The sequence below is a fragment of the Hyla sarda genome, chromosome 3 (genome assembly GCF_029499605.1).
Source record: "Hyla sarda isolate aHylSar1 chromosome 3, aHylSar1.hap1, whole genome shotgun sequence".
NCBI classification, from domain to species: domain Eukaryota; kingdom Metazoa; phylum Chordata; class Amphibia; order Anura; family Hylidae; genus Hyla; species Hyla sarda.
In genome coordinates this window covers 63,946,385-63,964,740 of record NC_079191.1, presented here as the reverse complement: position 1 = coordinate 63,964,740, position 18,356 = coordinate 63,946,385, and the positions used below count along the sequence as shown (strand labels likewise).

The 18,356-nt window shown below is 43.4% G+C and overlaps 1 protein-coding gene across 1 annotated transcript in view; it reads left to right on the top strand.

The window, feature by feature from the left end:
• RAD51AP2 (RAD51 associated protein 2) overlaps window positions 1-18,356 on the top strand; it is a 198,998-nt gene that overhangs the window by 110,637 nt on the left and 70,005 nt on the right. Inside the window, exon 3 of the mRNA XM_056564241.1 lies at window positions 573-3,212. Coding sequence (XP_056420216.1) covers window positions 573-3,212 — 2,640 coding nt within the window. The remainder of the gene's footprint in view (window positions 1-572; window positions 3,213-18,356) is intronic.

Genomic DNA, 18,356 nt, shown 5'->3' with positions numbered 1-18,356 from the left:
CGATCGCTGCATATGGGGGGGGGGGGGGGGTGTCTATGTGCCGGGATGATTTCAGCAGGCATCCCCTTCCGATCCCTGTCCAGCTAGCATCGGGGATCGAAATTCCCACGGGCGTACAAGTATGCAATCATACACTTATCACCTATTCTTTAGATAGGGGTTATATTTTTTTCTTCATGGGACTAATAAGCAAATATTGTTTCATCTTGAGTCATACATTTTGGCTTACCTCCACTAAGTTCATATGTGAAAGATTTGTTGCACAAATCTCTGCAACTGAAAACATTTGTTCTATACATGTAAATAACAGTATTTCTGCAGCATGTGTATGAATTTCTGCAAGTCCTATTCAGGTAAAAGAGACAGCTGTGAATATTTCTGCTACAAATCTGTTTACATGTTCATTTTAAAGTATATGTGTGCAGTATAAGCTGGCTTCCCTTCCTAGAAATGCTAACATTATCATCAGTAAAGCACATATAGGGTAAATTTTTCATTTTAAAATGTTTTTCCGTGTACTTTTATGAACTTAACTGTTTGATGTGATGCCGTGTGTTATTTTATGTTCACAGCTCGAGAAGCCTTCAGAAATTACAAGATTTGTGAAGTCAGTAGAATGTATAGAGGACAGCAATCAAACACAGAAGGGGATGACATCTGGCATGATAAAGGGAGATACAGGGGAACACTGCAGTCCCAACAATTGCAGATGACAACAGAAAGAGATACTCTGGTGGGAATTACAGCTGCTAAAGAAATGTGCAACCTGAAAACCCCACACTTCCCTAATTTAGTTATGCATTTATCCTTGAAGGACATGATACTTTCCCAATTGGACCTAATATGGGAGAATTATATTGTATCAGCATACAAGTCTTATTATTTAGATGACTCATTGACACTTTCTTATGTACCCAACATTTACAACTCTACATTTATTCCCAGAAAGTATTTGGCTAGTGAATCACACAGTGCAGAACTCCCCAAGACATCTGTAGGTGAGGTAGGTTTTAGCACTTCCTATGGTAATTTTACTGCTCAAATGCACGGTCAAGTCAAAGAGACCATTGGGACCAGCTATGTACAGGGAGCTATTACAATAAAGAATCTATGGCGTAAGAGAAAACTAAGAGCTCAGTTAGATGATGCAGAGAGCAGAGCAAAGAGGTCTGTGAACCTAACCAGATGTGCTGATTCACTTCCTTATTTAATGAATTTTAATGAAAAAACAAATATAGATTTTATTTCTTACGCCACAATACAAAGTAAGCATGAGGACAGATTTCCGAAACCTTGTCATAACCTACAAGCTTTCTCTGAGAAAAATACATCTATGTCTTTGTTAAGAAGCGCTCAGGAAACATGCTGCAATGTCAAACGTGGTTCTAAAATCTCTGATGATGGATGTTACTTTGGGTCAGTGCTAAAGTCATTGGTTATATCATCTTCTTCACTTGGTGCTACAGAAGAGGTTTTTAGTAGCACTTTCATTCCTCAAACTGACAGATCTGTTGATTATACTACGCTATGTGGTAGTCTGCTACAGAAAGGACGCTGTAAAGTTCCAGCTGAGTCTGATGAAAGCCTTTGTTTGACAAACAACACTGACAGTAATATTAATCTGCATGTCAGACTGTCAGTGCATCCTAGTACACTAACTTCCGATGTTATTCTTAGTAATATTAACTGCACCAAAGCGGGTGAGCGACAAGGACAAGGTTGTTTCAACAGGGCAGCCTGTGAAAGGGCAAGGATGAAGGCCAAAATGGCCGATGCTGCAAGCACATTAAAAAGTTCTCAAAAAAATAAGTCATTGTTGTCTCGTTTTGATCATTGTGGCAATAATAATAAGTCGTTTTTGCCAGGAGCAAAATCATTTTCAACACAACTCAATTACCCCCTTGCAAAGCAACATTTCCTCAAGGACATCAACTTTTCAATTCTTGCAGATTCATTACTTAGAACATCAAAAAATGACTTTTCATTTTTACACAGCACTGGCTTGCAAAGTGCTTCTCAAAGAGTGTCTTCCCACGAAATGACTGACGAAGCAATCTCATTGAAACATGAAGGCCTAATGTATGAACAAGCAGAAGTAGAGGTTTCTCTTGGCACCGAAGATATAAATAAGAGCAGTGGAAGAGCTAATCTGGGCTATAATAGTGCACTTAGAAAACAAGACTTCTGTTTTCCTTCACACTTCCAGAATGGAGTTGACAATAAACAGCCCCAAAAAGAGACATCTGGAAACAAAGTAGATTTTTATATGGAGTCTGGCTGTTTAAAGCAGGTGTCTGGTACGGAAATTTTTCCCAAAATCTGTTCAGAGAAATATTTGGTGGAAGCAAAAAGTGGCAATTCCGAAGAGACATATTGTTCTTTCCGGAGTGAGATGTTGTTTGACAAAAGCAGATCCAGACAGAACGACTTGACTACAAAGGAAGACAAACCCACAGAGAGCAAATCAAAGTGCCTTAACATAAAACAGCACAACCATCAATTCTATACAAAAGACACTGAAGATAAAGAAAGTAATGAAAATACATTAAATGAAAATATGAAAAGTGACGCTACTCAGTATCATAATATAGTGAATGCCTCTATAGGTGACAAGGTTATGGAAGATGATACAGAAGTTCATATAACTCTTAGCAATTACGATAATACAAAAGAAGAAAACCAACATGTGAAGTTATATGTTTTGGATGGACTTTTAAATGGGAGCACAGTGTCCTCAGTATGTGTGAAAACCACAAGAAACAGTAAACAAATATGTGATCAAGTCAATGAAATTAAAATAGAAGAATCTCTACAGGTTACCAAAGAAACAGATACAGATGCTTCCAGGGAAGGTAGTCAAGTGCTGCTAAAAAATACAGAATTTGAGATGAAAGCCCAGTTTGATTTGGTTCTAGAGGAACTAAGGATGTTTCATACGATTGAAGAAGTAAAAGTTGAACATTTTAAGGAAGATGAGGGAAACATACTTAAACATAGTTGTAGTAATACCAAGGAGTTACAAGATAAAATCAAAGAACATTTTCCTAGTAATAAAGTTACAGTTGGCAGCAATAGAGAAGTTTTAGGAACAAAAAAAGACAATATAAGTAAACAAAATATTCCTGCTGAAGTCATTGAGCAGGCGGTGCCTCAACAAAATATGCCTTCCTACCAGGGTGATGAGGAATCCTTGTATTCTGCTGAAAAGATAGGTAAGTGGAGTGAGCACCAAAACAATATTTGACTGTATAAGAATTTCAATGGCAATCTGTTCATCCAGAACAGCTAATGAGAGGTTAATTCTCCACCTAAATGTATTTCACAAAATGGACCAAGGCTCTGTTCACACTAGTTTCATGGCTTCCTTCATTACAGCAAACAAAATGGTAACCAGGGATCCACATTTAAAAGATTCATTTTGATCCCATTGACTAATAGTTTGTCAATTTTTCCTACAGAAAAGAGTAGTACAGCAGACTATGCTATTCAGGGTGTCAAAATACAATGGAAACCTGACAGCACAGCCCTTTCATAAATAGTGAGAACATAGCCTTAACCTCTTCAGGACACAGGGCGTATGGACAGCCAAAGGCTGTCTGGGCATCCTGGGAGTTGTAGTTTTGCAACATCTGGAGGGTCACAGTTTGTAGACCACTGTTACAGTGGTGCCCAATTGGTAGCTCTCCAGATGTTGCCAAACTACAACTCTCAGCATGCCTTGACTGCCCAGGCATGCTGGGAGTTGTAGTTCTGTAACATCTGTCCCTTCAGATTTAGCATTTTTCATGACATTTTTGAAAATTGCTGCTCTACTTTGAAGCCCTCTAATTTTTTCAAAAAGCAAAAATATGTTCATTTTATGATGCCAACATAAAGTGGACATATTGTATTTGTGAAGAAAAATAAAATTTATTTGGAATATCCATTTTCCTTACAAGTAGAGAGCTTCAAAGTTAGAAAAATGCAAAATGTTCAAAATTTTCATGAAATTTGGGGATTTTTCACCAAAAAAGGATGCAATTAACGCCGAAAATTTTCCACCAAAATAAAGTAGAATATGTCATGAAAAAACAATCTCAGAATCAGAATATTCGGTAAAAGCGCTTTCGCGTTATTAATCCGTAAAGTGACGGTGGTCAGAATTGCGAGTCCTTAAGATGAAAAAGGGCTGCGTCCTTGAGGGGTTAAAGTGCAGCAAGAGAAAGAGAAAGTAGGCTTGGCAATCTTCAGAATATGCTATTCCGCACCTCAGCCTATGTTGTTAATCGTTTTCTAAAGCTCTATTTACCTGGAGAATGTTACATGGGTTAAATGGTCCTAAACACAGTTCTCGCATGCATATTATGCATCATAAGCAGGTTGGACTGTAGAAATCTTAATTAAGTGGGGAGGAGGATGAAGGGCTGCAGCTACATCATAGTTTTACCAGATGCATTGCTACTCTTGTCCATGGGCTGTGTCTGCTATCACAGCATTCAAGCAAATAGGCCATTTGGATGATAGTGAGGCTGTTTATGGTACAACTATCATTTTTCTGGTCATGAAGGACTCCCCATCAGCTATCACATGTTCTAAGAATATGTCATGTTTGCATGGGTTCTTAAAACTCCTTTATCAACTGAATAGGTAAAGAAAATATACTTGTCACAAATTTGATAGCAATATTACAATATAGTGTCATCTCATATAAACAGATCTACAACATTTTTTTTTGAATAGTTATGTTTTATGCCCACAAACTTAGTTCATAAAATCATAACAAACTTATGTGAAGTTTGGACGTGGTTCTTTACTCATTGTTCTTTGCAAAATCATCAACAGTCTACAGGATTCTGTTTAAAGCGGTGGCCTTATTAAAGACAAACCCTTCTGAAATGTGGCCCTTGAGGCAATTACTGATAGTGTCATGTCCTGTTTCGGTAGGACTGGAGCAATGATTTTTGTCACCCTAGGCCAAAAGAATTTTGCAGCCCCTTGACACCGCCCATTGGCTCCGTTCCTTGAAACGCCACACCTTACTACTGGGGTGAAACACTGTTACAAACCCCCTCCTCATGTAATCTCATTATTACTGGGATAACACACTGTAACAACCACTGTAATATTATTACTTCTGGGGTGACACACTGTAATAAACCCCCTCCTCATGTAATTACCATCCTACTGCTGTAACAAACATACATAATCGTGCACTTACACATGCTGTAAGAATCTGCACACAAGCCCCCATTGGCTGTCAGTAGTGCCAACATTGTCCTCTATAGCCTCAGCGATGGTGGACGCGGAGTTGTGATGTCATATGGTAGAGGACATCAGCGATCACGTCTGTCTGCCTCGGAGGAGCACATCGCTGCTGAAAGCAGTACTCCTCTGAGGCGCATATAGGTGATTGCTCATCGGTTGGTTTGGGGCAGGAGTTACGGTGGATGTATAGAGGCACGTGCGATGTCAGGATGCTGGACAGACCTGGCCTGCCTGTCCTCTTCGGTGGTGGCACTGCGCTCCTCCTGCAGGCAGGAGAATGCAAATTCTCGTGGTGAATCTGAGTGCTAACTTTCTTGCAGCGGGCAGAGCGGTGCCCCCATCAAGAGGGCCGCCCCTGCATTTCGGTACCCCCAGCAAACAAATTATTTTTGGGGACACATGACTCAACATGTGTGTAATACATAGCATGGCATGGCAGACATTTAGATGTCCATATAATTTAGCAATAGCTCAAGTCCACTATATTGGGGACCCCCTTTATGATGTTAATATGCCCTAACAGTGAGTATGGAAAGGGATTGTCTTCATAAGACAGTCAGTCTGCCAATGAACTGGAAACTATGCATTGTCATGAGACAGTCTGGTTATTAAGATGGAGTGATTACAATTATTAGACAGTTTCCATGACTAAAGGTTAAAAGTTCTAAAATAACTTAATATATTCATCTTCACCTTAATGATGATGCACACAATAATATTTAGCTGTATTACTGGGTATAAAATTAAGTGGCCTAAATAATAATGACATAAGGGGTAATTTATTAGAACATAAGATACATATCTCGGTCTTTGAAGTACTTTTGTAGTTAACATTTTAGCAATCTTCTCCATGCAGCAGGTTGCATATAAATAATAGACAGTTACATGACTTGCGCTCAGACATCTCATTAAATAAGAAGGGGTTAGTATCATTTATGGAGCCAGACGGCCAGTATGTTTCTTATTGTCAAAAGACGGATGGATTTTCAGCCTGCAACAGGAATCTTTAGGTGAAGATTTGAACACAGTTGTCATGTCCTGAAGTTATGAACAATATGGGGCTCCAGCTGTCTCAATTTATGCACCACAGCAGCCTTTGCTTCAGGTAAAGAATGTAGATTTGTACTGAATTCTGAACTTGGCAAGTCTCTGTTTTTCCATTCCTATAGTATGTGTGTTAGACCGTTTTTACATAAGTGTATTATGGACACATGTGGCCTGATTAGAGATGAGCGAACTTTTCAGAAATTCGATTCGGCCGATTCGCCGAATTTTCCGATAAAGTTCGTTTCGTTCTGAATTTTTTTGCGGCGAATCTATATTAAAAAAGGCTATTTCTAGCCTACATACAGCCTCTATAGGGGTATAGTACACTTTGCTGTGTTCTAAAACGCATATGGAGTGTGCTGGGTTAGTGAAATAATACTGTTATTCAGAATAACATGCAGATTACCGGCATCGCTTTTAGAATCACTGCCGCACAGCAGCACAATTACAGAGCCTGGTGGTGGCATCAGTGTCAGGAGACCATATAGTGACTGAATGACACAGCGTGGAGGTGTTGGCAGCATGAGGAGACCATATAGTGGCTGAATGGCACAGCGTGGAGGTGTTGGCAGCATGAGGACACCATATAGTGGCTGAATGACACAGCGTGTATGTTGGCAGCATGAGGAGACCATATAGTGGCTGAATGGCACAGCGTGGAGGTGTTGGCAGCATGAGGACACCATATAGTGGCTGAATGACACAGCGTGTAGGTGTTGGCAGCATGAGGAGACCATATAGTGGCTTAATGGCACAGTGTGGAGGTGTTGGCAGCATGAGGAGACCATATAGTGGCTGAATGACACAGCATGGACATGTTGTCAGCATGAGGAGACCATATAGTGGCTGAATGACACAGCATGGAGGTGTTGGCAGCATGAGGAGACCATATAGTGGATGAATGGCACAGCCCGGAGTTGCCAACAGCATGAGTAGGCACTAGGCCTTCACAATCCCTAAGATTAAAAGATGAATTAAGAAATTTAAACCGAAGATTTTGGATAGCGGGTGCTACCTATGAGAACATTTTAAATTCCCAGACCCAGGCCCAACAGCGGCATCAGTAACCCATATATTGCCTGAATGACACAGCCTGGAGTTGGCTGATGCACAAGTACACAGCAGGGCTTCACAATCCCCCCCAAAAAACACAGCAATTTTAGAAATTTTTGAAAAAGATTTTGGATAGCGGGTGCTACCTATGAGAAAATTTGAAATTACCAGACCCAGGCCCCACAGCGGCATCAGTAACCCATATATTGCCTTAATGACACAGCCTGGAGTTGGCTGATGCACGAGTACACACCAGGGCTTCACAATCCCCCCCCAAAAAACACTACAATTTTAAAAATTTTGGAAAAAGATTTTCTATAGCGGGTGCTACCTATGAGAAAATTGGAAATTACCAGACCCAGGCCCAGCAGCGCCATCATTTTTTTATTAGAAATTTAAAACAACCTTTGCGTGTCCCGGACCTTAGCGTGTGGGTACAAAGGACCAAATCCAACAAGCCCCCACAGGGTTCATGTGGCCGTGAGATTTAGGCGCAACGTCTCCATTCCCCTGACCGGCCATTGTTTCCAAGACTTCTCGCCAAGGCAAACCATGTGAAGAACAACGTGACACCGCCGTGACCTGCACACATGGTATGCTGAAGGGCCACTGAGACTTGTCCGGGCAGTGGAGGCTTAAAACACAGTAGAGGATGTGGAGGCGGAGTAGCACACTGTCGCAGGACCAACGGGCTTACAGAGTGTAGCAGGAAGCAGCATTGAGTACACACAAGGGCTTCAGAATCCCAAAGAAAAAACAAACATTTTTTAAATCATTTTAAGAATATTTAGGACAGCGGGTGCTACCTATATGTTGCATGAATGACACACCCTGGAGTTGGCTGATGCATGAGTACACACTAGGGCTTCACAATCCCTCCAAAAAATACAACAATTGTCGAAATTTATGAAGAAGACTTTTTAATAGCGGGTGCTGCCTATGAGAAAATTTGAAATTCCCAGACCCAGGCCCAGCAGCGCCATCAGTAAACCATATATTGCCTGAATGACACAGGCTGGAGTTGGCTGATGCATGAGTACGCACCAAAGCTTCACAATCCCTAATAAAAAAGACAAACATTTTTGACGAAAAATGTTAACGAAAATTTAGGACAGCAAGTGCTCTCTATATATTACCAGAATGACACAGCCTGGAGTTGGCTGCAGCATGAGGAGACCATTGAAATGTGTGATATTTTTATTTGAAATTTAAATCAAAATTTGTGTCCCGGACCCCGCCGTGTGGGTACAGGACCTAATCTCACAAGCACCCACAGGGCTCATGTGGACGTAAGATGTAGGCGCAACCTCTCCATAGCCCTGACCAGCCATTTTTGGTTTTTGTACCTTTGTTTAAGAACAAGCGCATATCCAAGAGTCCAGAAGACTCTATAATGCAGGATGGTGGACCACCAAAAGACATTCTTCTATAAAATCTTCTATAAAAAATTTTTATGAAATAAAGAAGCAGAGTTCATCCCTCTGCGTATTTTTTTTAAAAAATTTTGCTTAAAAAATCACACGCAACAATTGTTCAATGGTGTAATGGTTATTATTGTGGAAAATTCAAGTTTATTACTGTGATAATTATCAGAAAATTTGAAAAAAAACACTACCCAAGAGTGTTTAATAACCCCATACATTGCACCATAAATATTGAAATTTAAATTAAGCATGTATGTATGTATTTCAAAAATCCTAAAATTAAAGGCCCAAGCCCAGAAGCATCATGAAGTCAAGTAGTTCCTGAAAGACACAGGAGCAGTCAGGAGTAGGCATCAGCAGTACCCAAGAGGCTTTAATAACCCCTTACATTGCATGATGACTCGCGAGATCGAGCAATAACAGGTGTGTTATGCCCTCAGATGTCAGGGGCTGCACGCGCGCTACACTGAACAGACCAGCGTGTGTCTATCCTTCACCGACAGGTGCGGGTAACCCGCGGAATCCCGTTCGCGATAGGGATCAGGGATTGCAATTATTTGCCAGGAAAGAAGAATCACAACTAAGCACGGGTCATAAGCTCGGGTTCATTAATTCCCTGCCCTTTGTACACACCGCATGTCTCTACTACCGATTGGATGGTTTAGTGAGGTCCTCGGATCGGCCCCGGTGGGGTAGGAGAAGGCCCTAGCAGAGCACCGAGCAGCCTTCGGGTGTCTGGGCATGCTGGGAGTTGTAGTTTTGCAACAGCTGGAGGCACCCTGGTTGGGAAACACTGCCATAGCAAACCTTCAGGAGCTGTCCAGCGCTCCGGAACTCAGCTCTGGCCATGTTAGGGTTAACAAACCCCCAGCGCGTCAGGCCCGATGCTGACATCACTATGGCACATGCGCAGATGATCCTCCGGAGCGAGGACCAACTGCGCATGCGCCCATCACGGCATCCGATTCGCCGAAAGCAGCCCAATCCGCATTCAGCTTAGAAGAAGGGTGGTGTGTTGGAGGCCGGCCTGCCCCTCGCTCCGTACGTGCCAGCCTCCCGTGCGCGCTGATGACGACCGAGGATTCCGTCGCACGGGAGGCGGGCACGTACGGAGCGAGGGGCAGGCCGGCCTCCAACACACCACCCTCCACGATGACGTCCCGATGGCAAGATGGTGGCGGAAGAAAAGAAGCAAAGTGGTCGAGGCAAGGCAGGAAGCAAATGAAGAAACCAGCTTCCAGGTCTGGAAAAAAGGTAAGTAAAACACCACATACAGAACCGTTAGCAACATGAAAAAAAGCCATAATAACATATAGCCACAGAACTAACTGCCAAAAGTAGGTTAAGGCAGTGGAGAACCCCTTTAAAGATGAATGTTGAAATTTGCATTAAGCATGTATTTAGCTACTGCTAAACATCCAAAAATTGAAGGCCCAAGGCCTGAGGGCAGGGAGGCAAGTAGTTCCTGAAAGACACAGAATGAGTATGGAGCAGGCATTCGCAGTACCCAAGAGGGTTTCATAACCCCTTAAATTTAAAGATCAATGTTGACATTTGCATTAAGCATCAATTTAGAAAGGCCCAAGGCCAGAAGCATCAGTGAGGCAAGTAGTTCCTGAAAGACACAGGATGAGCCAGGAGCAGGCAATCTCAGTACCAAAGAGGGTTTCATAACCCTAATTGATAACCCAAGAGGGTTTCATAACCAACAATAATTGGGAAATGTTGGTGTAGCAGCATGGTCAATCTGCTCTGAGGCATCTGGCATTGGTGGCTGGAAATCCTGGCTGATCCATCCCTGATTCATCTTGACAAACATCAGCCTCTCCACATTTTTAGTGGACAGACGAGTTCGCCTTGGGGTGACTATGGCCCCAGCCTCACTTAATGGCTGCACTAAACACCCGCTCTGATGGCACACTACTGGCCGGGCAGGACAGCTTTTCCAGGGCAAACTCTGCTAGTTGTGGCCATAAATCAAGTTAGGCTGCACAGAAGTCCAGCGGATCTTCAATGGTTGTTGGCATGGCCATATGAAGGTGTGCCACCACCTGCTGGTTCAGGTCCTGCTCCATGTCTACCTGCTGCTGATGAGTTGCTTCACTATGCGAGAGAAGAAAGCTACTCATCAGCGACTGTAGACTCAGGCTGCTGCTGATTGAGCTGGTACTGCTCCTGCCACCCCTCCCCTCCCCAGCAGCCATGGCAGTGGAAGGTGAGCGCAGAGGGCCCCCCGAGTCAGACCTGCGAGTGGATGGACCATGTGGCCGATAGGCATCAGACAACTGACTACGTAGAATCTCTCTGTAGTAGGTCAGTTTGTCCTCCCTCTCAGTGGGTGTAAAAAAAGTCCCCCATTTTGGGACGGTAGCGAGGGTCTAATAAGGTGGAGATCCAGAAGTCATCCCGCTGACGAATTTTGACAATTTGGGGGTCACTACGCAAGCAACTGAGCATGCATTGTGCCATTTGCGCCAGTGACTCGGAGGGACTACCTGCCTCCATCTCCACTGCATACTGCCACGGTGTGTCTGGGTCCTCTGTCTCAACTTCCTCATAACTCTCCAGCTCCTCTGGCTGCTCCTGCTGCTCCTCTCCTGTCCGAAGACTAGAAACACCGGCCATCTCATCCAACCTAAACTGAGCTCCGCTCTGCCCCTCATCATCCTCCTCCTCCAGTTCAGCCCCCACAGGGCTCATGTAGCCTTGAGATGTAGGCGCAATGTCTCCATTGCCGTGACCAGCCATGGTTTCAATCATTTGTTGTAGGAAATGTAGGAGTGGAATTACATCGTTCATGGCGTAATCCAGGCGACTCACAAATAATGTGGCTTTCTCAAAGGGCCTCAGCCAACGGCAGGTGTCACGTATGAGCTGCCACTGGTACACATTGAAGTTACACAGGGGAGTACTCCTATCTGCTTGGATCATCAAGAAATCGGTGATGGCTTTTCTTTGTTCGTATAGTCTGTCCAACATATGGAGAGTGGAATTACAACGCGTGGCAACGTCACAAATAAAACTATGTTGTGGGATACCGTTCTGACGCTGCAGCTCAAGGAAGGTGTGTTTGGCGGTGTACGAGTGGCTGAAGTGCTTGCACAGTTTCCTTGCCATTTTCAGGATGTTTTGCAAATGGGGTGAAGACTTGAGGAAGTGCTTGACAACCAGATTCAACACGTGTGCCATGCAGGGCGCATGTTTCACACTACCTTGTCGCAGCGCGGACACAATGTTCTTCCGTTGTCGGTCACCATGGTTCCCATTTCCAGAATTCGTGGAGTAAGCCATACTCGGATTTCTTTACGAATGAACTTTAGCAGTTCCTCCCCTGTGTGACTCCGTTTGCCAAGGCAAACCATGTGAAGAACAGTTTGATACCGCCGTGTCCTACACACATGGTACGATGAAGGGCCACCGAGATTTGGACGTGCAGTGGAGGCCGAGGACATGTTGGAGGATGAGGAGGCGGCGTCGCATGCTGTAACAGGACCAACTGCCTGGGAGCGAGAGCGTGGAGGAGGAAGCGGTGTGACCTGTCCAAGTTGCTGTTGTGGCTGTGCAGGAACCACATTTACCCAGTGGGCTGTAAAAGACAAGTTTTGTCCCTGCCCGTAGTTACAGCTCCACACGTCGGCGCTGCCGTGCACTTTTCAACACACCGACAGGCTCAATGACTGGCCCACCTTCTCTTGTACAAACTTATGCAAGGCAGGTACTGCCTTCTTCACAAATAAATGACGGCTTGGGACTCTCCACCTCGGCTCGGCACAAGCCATCAATTCTCTGAAAGGTGCAGAGTCCACCACTTGAAAAGGGAGGGACTGCAACACCAGCAACTTGGACAGGAGCACATTCAGCTTCTGCGCCATTGGATGAGTGGGTGCATACTGTTGTCTCTTGGACATGGCTTCGCCAATGGATTGTTGGCGGAATGGCTGACTAAAAGCGGGAGAAGCAGGAGCGACAGAAGGAGGGTTTGACACACAGCTCCCTTCGGCTGAGGTGGTGGAGCCTTGGCTGGATGAATGAGGGAGCGGATGGCCACTGGGTGATGCAGCAGGCTGGACCACTACTTCGGAGCCACGGTTCTCCCAGGCCGCTTTATGGTGGCGAAGCATTTGTTGACGCAGGGCCATGGTGCCGACATTGGGACCCTGACCACACTTCACCTTCTGCCGACAGATCTTGCATGTGGCTACGCGAACCTCCTCCGGATGCCTTATGAAAAAGTTCCACACCGCCAAGTAGCTGATTTTCCCACCCGCAGTCCGCACTAATTGACTGCTACTGGCGCCGTCTCCAGGAACCCCTGTTCCACTACCTCCCGGAAAGGTAGGCTGCCGCAAAGCAAGTGGTCTCCCCCGGGCATGTTTGGCTCCTGAATTTCCACTACTGCCACTACGCTGACTGCCAACCGTGCTACCGCCTTGCTGCCTCAAAGGCAACCTGCAACTCTCTTCTCCTGATGATGATGAAGCCCCTTCTGCACCCGGCTCCCAATTGCGATCGGCTTCATCATCATCAACAGTTGTGTGCATGTCACTCATGTCCTCCTCAGGTTCCCAGACAGTGTCTGCTTCAGGACCCTGAACACTTGCAACACCGCCTCCCACGTCACTCTCCGCATCACTACTTGGCCGCCTAGCGGAGCAAGCGGCGCATGTCTCCTCCCCTTCTTGGCTGTCCAGTAGCTGCTGACTGTCCTCTATTAGATCGTCCTCAGAAATAGTGGAGCTGAACCCACAGCATAAGATACTTCTCTAGGAGAGGGAACATCATAGGACAAAGGCAATGGGAGGACAGGTACTGCTCCCGGGCCATACCAACTGAGGTTTGGGTCTGAGGAACCCACCGACTGTTGACTGGGGGTGTCAGATGTCACTTGTGATGATGTGGATCAGCGTGTTAACCTATCGACGACGGCAGATGGGTTGCTGGTGGAGACACGACCGCTGGCTGATAACGGGAGCTCAGGCCTCTCGCTGCGACTCCTGCTGCCACTCGCCCCAAGTCTGCTGCCAACTCTGCCTGAAGTATTTAGGCCTCTCCTCTGTGCACGTCCTGGCACTTCTCTGCCTGACATACTTAGTGTGTTTATGAGGGTATTACAATACGCTACACTACTCTTTAAACAGTATTTGTCTAGAACAGCAGCAGGTGATTACTTATGGCTGTCCTTTCACAGTATGTAGGCCCCTGACAGATTAGCAGGTACTAGATGGTACAATACTTGGATGTACCTATGCGGTCTGCACTGATGAGGGCAGTAATAAGCGTAACTATACGCAGAAAAACTCTGTATTTTTGTAAAACACCAGCTGGTGAATGCTGTTGTTTGGACTTTGACGGTATGGAGCACCTTGACAGCTTAACAGGTACTAAATGGTACACTACTTGGATGTACCTATGCGGTATGCACTGATGAGGGCAGTAATATGCGTAACTATACACAGAAAAAAACTCTGTATTTTTGTAAAACACCAGCCGGTGGATAATATTGTTTGGACTTTGATGGTATGGAGCACCTTGACAGATTAACAGGTAGTAAATGGTAAAATACTTGGATGTACCTATGCGGTATGCACTGATGAGGGCAGTAATATGCCCAACTATACGCAAAAAAAAATCTGTATTTTTGTAAAACACCAGCCGGTGGATACTATTGTTTGCACTTTGACGGTTTGGAGCACCTTGACAGATTAACAGGTACTAAATGGTACAATACTTGGATGTACGTATGTGGTATGCACTGATGAGGGCAGTAATATGCCTATTAGCAGAAAAAAATTATCTGTATTTTTGTAAAACACCAGCCGGTGGATACTATTGTTTGGACTTTGACGGTATGGAGCACCTTGACAGCTTAACAGGTACTAAATGGTACAATACTTGGATGTACCTATGCGGTCTGCACTGTTGAGGGCAGTAATAAGCGTAACTATACGCAGAAAAAACTCTGTATTTTTGTAAAACACCAGCCGGTGAATGCTATTGTTTGGACTTTGACGGTATGGAGCTCCTTGACAGCTTAAAAGGTACTAAATGGTACAATACTTGGATGTACCTATGCGGTATGCACTGATGAGGGCAGTAATATGCCTTACTATACGCAGAAAAAAATCTGTATTTTTATAAAATACCAGCCGGTGGATACTATTGTTTGGACTTTGACGGTATGGAGCACCTTGACAGATTAACAGGTAATAAATGGTACAATACTTGGATGTACCTATGTGGTATGCACTGATGAGGGCAGTAATATGCCTAACTATATGCAGAAAAAAATCAGTATTTTTGTAAAACACCAGCCGGTGGATACTATTGTTTGGACTTTGATGGTATGGAGCTCCTTGACAGCTTAACAGGTACTAAATGGTACAATACTTTGATGTACCTATGCGGTATGCACTGATGAGGGCAGTAATATGCGTAACTATATGCAGAAAAAAATCAGCATTTTTGTAAAACACCAGCCGGTGGATACTATTGTTTGGACTTTGACGGTTTGGAGCACCTTGACAGATTAACAGGTACTAAATGGTACAATACTTGGATGTACGTATGCGGTATGCACTGATGAGGGCAGTAATATGCCTAACTATTAGCAGAAAAAAATTATCTGTATTTTTGTAAAACACCAGCCAGTGGATACTATTGTTTGGACTTTGACGGTATGGAGCACATTGACAGCTTAACAGGTACTAAATGGTACAATACTTGGATGTACCTATGCGGTCTGCACTGTTGAGGGCAGTAATAAGCGTAACTATACGCAGAAAAAACTCTGTATTTTTGTAAAACACCAGCCGGTGAATGCTATTGTTTGGACTTTGACGGTATGGAACTCCTTGACAGCTTAAAAGGTACTAAATGGTACAATACTTGGATGTACCTATGCGGTATGCACTGATGAGGGCAGTAATATGCCTTACTATACGCAGAAAAAAATCTGTATTTTTATAAAATACCAGCCGGTGGATACTATTGTTTGGACTTTGACGGTATGGAGCACCTTGACAGATTAACAGGTAATAAATGGTACAATACTTGGATGTACCTATGTGGTATGCACTGATGAGGGCAGTAATATGCCTAACTATATGCAGAAAAAAATCAGCATTTTTGTAAAACACCAGCCGGTGGATACTATTGTTTGGACTTTGACGGTATGGAGCACCTTGACAGATTAACAGGTACTAAATGGTACAATACTTGGATGTACCTATGCGGTATGCACTGATGAGGGCAGTAATATGCCTAACTATATGCAGAAAAAAATCAGCATTTTTGTAAAACACCAGCCGGTGGATACTATTGTTTGGACTTTGACGGTATGGAGCACCTTGACAGATTAACAGGTACTAAATGGTACAATACTTGGATGTACCTATGCGGTCTGCACTGATGAGAGCAGTAATAAGCGTAACTATACGCAGAAAAAACTCTGTATTTTTTGTAAAACACCAGCCGGTGAATGCGATTGTTTGGACTTTGATGGTATGGAGCTCCTTGACAGCTTAACAGGTACTAAATGGTACAATACTTTGATGTACCTATGCGGTATGCACTGATGAGGGCAGTAATATGCGTAACTATATGCAGAAAAAAATCTGTATTTTTGTAAAACACCAGCCGGTGGATACTATTGTTTGGACTTTGACGGTTTGGAGCACCTTGACAGATTAACAGGTACTAAATGGTACAATACTTGGATGTACGTATGCGGTATGTACTGATGAGGGCAGTAATATGCCTTACTATACGCAGAAAAAAATCTGTATTTTTATAAAATACCAGCCGGTGGATACCATTGTTTGTACTTTGACGGTATGGAGCACCTTGACAGCTTAACAGGTACTAAATGGTACACTACTTGGATGTACCTATGCGGTATGCACTGATGAGGGCAGTAATATGCGTAACTATACACAGAAAAAAACTCTGTATTTTTGTAAAACACCAGCCGGTGGATAATATTGTTTGGACTTTGATGGTATGGAGCACCTTGACAGATTAACAGGTAGTAAATAGTAAAATACTTGGATGTACCTATGCGGTATGCACTGATGAGGGCAGTAATATGCCCAACTATACGCAGGAAAAAATCTGTATTTTTGTAAAACACCAGCCGGTGGATACTATTGTTTTGACTTTGACGGTTTGGAGCACCTTGACAGATTAACAGGTACTAAATGGTACAATACTTGGATGTACGTATGTGGTATGCACTGAGGAGGGCAGTAATATGCCTATTAGCAGAAAAAAATTATCTGTATTTTTGTAAAACACCAGCCGGTGGATACTATTGTTTGGACTTTGATGGTATGGAGCACCTTGACAGATTAACAGGTACTAAATGGTACAATACTTGGATGTACCTATGCGGTCTGCACTGATGAGAGCAGTAATAAGCGTAACTATACGCAGAAAAAACTCTGTATTTTTTGTAAAACACCAGCCGGTGAATGCGATTGTTTGGACTTTGATGGTATGGAGCTCCTTGACAGCTTAACAGGTACTAAATGGTACAATACTTTGATGTACCTATGCGGTATGCACTGATGAGGGCAGTAATATGCCTAACTATACGCAGAAAAAAATCTGTATTTTTGTAAAACACCAGCCGGTGGATACTATTGTTTGGACTTTGATGGTATCGAGCACCTTGACAATTTAACAGGTACTAAATGGTACAATACTTTGATGTACCTATGCGGTATGCACTGATGAGGGCAGTAATATGCGTAACTATATGCAGAAAAAAATCAGTATTTTTGTAAAACACCAGCCGGTGGATACTATTGTTTGGACTTTGACGGTTTGGAGCACCTTGACAGATTAACAGGTACTAAATGGTACAATACTTGGATGTACGTATGCAGTATGCACTGATGAGGGCAGTAATATGCCTAACTATTAGCAGAAAAAAATTATCTGTATTTTTGTAAAACACCAGCCAGTGGATACTATTGTTTGGACTTTGACGGTATGGAGCACATTGACAGCTTAACAGGTACTAAATGGTACAATATCTGGATGTACCTATGCGGTCTGCACTGATGAGGGTAGTAATAAGCATAACTATACGCAGAAAAAACTCTGTATTTTTGTAAAACACCAGCCGGTGAATGCCATTGTTTGGACTTTGATGGTATGGAGCACCTTGACAGCTTAACAGGTACTAAATGGTACAATACTTGGATGTACCTATGCGGTATGCACTGTTGAGGACAGTAATATGCCTAACTATACGCAGAAAAAAATCTGTATTTTTGCAAAACACTAGCCGGTGGATACTATTGTTTGGACTTTGACGGTATGGAGCACCTTGACAGCTTAACAGGTACTGTATGGTACAATACTTGGATGTACCTATGCGGTATGCACTAATGAGGGCAGTTATATATGCGTAACTATACGCAGAAAAAACTATTTAAAAAAAAAAACAGCCGGTGAATACTATTGTTTGGACTTGCACAGTATGTAGCCCCTTGACAGATTAACAGGTACAAAATGGTACAAATGCACTACAGTCCACAGAAAAATCACGTATTTCTGAACAGCAGCAGGACCCAACAGTGCAGC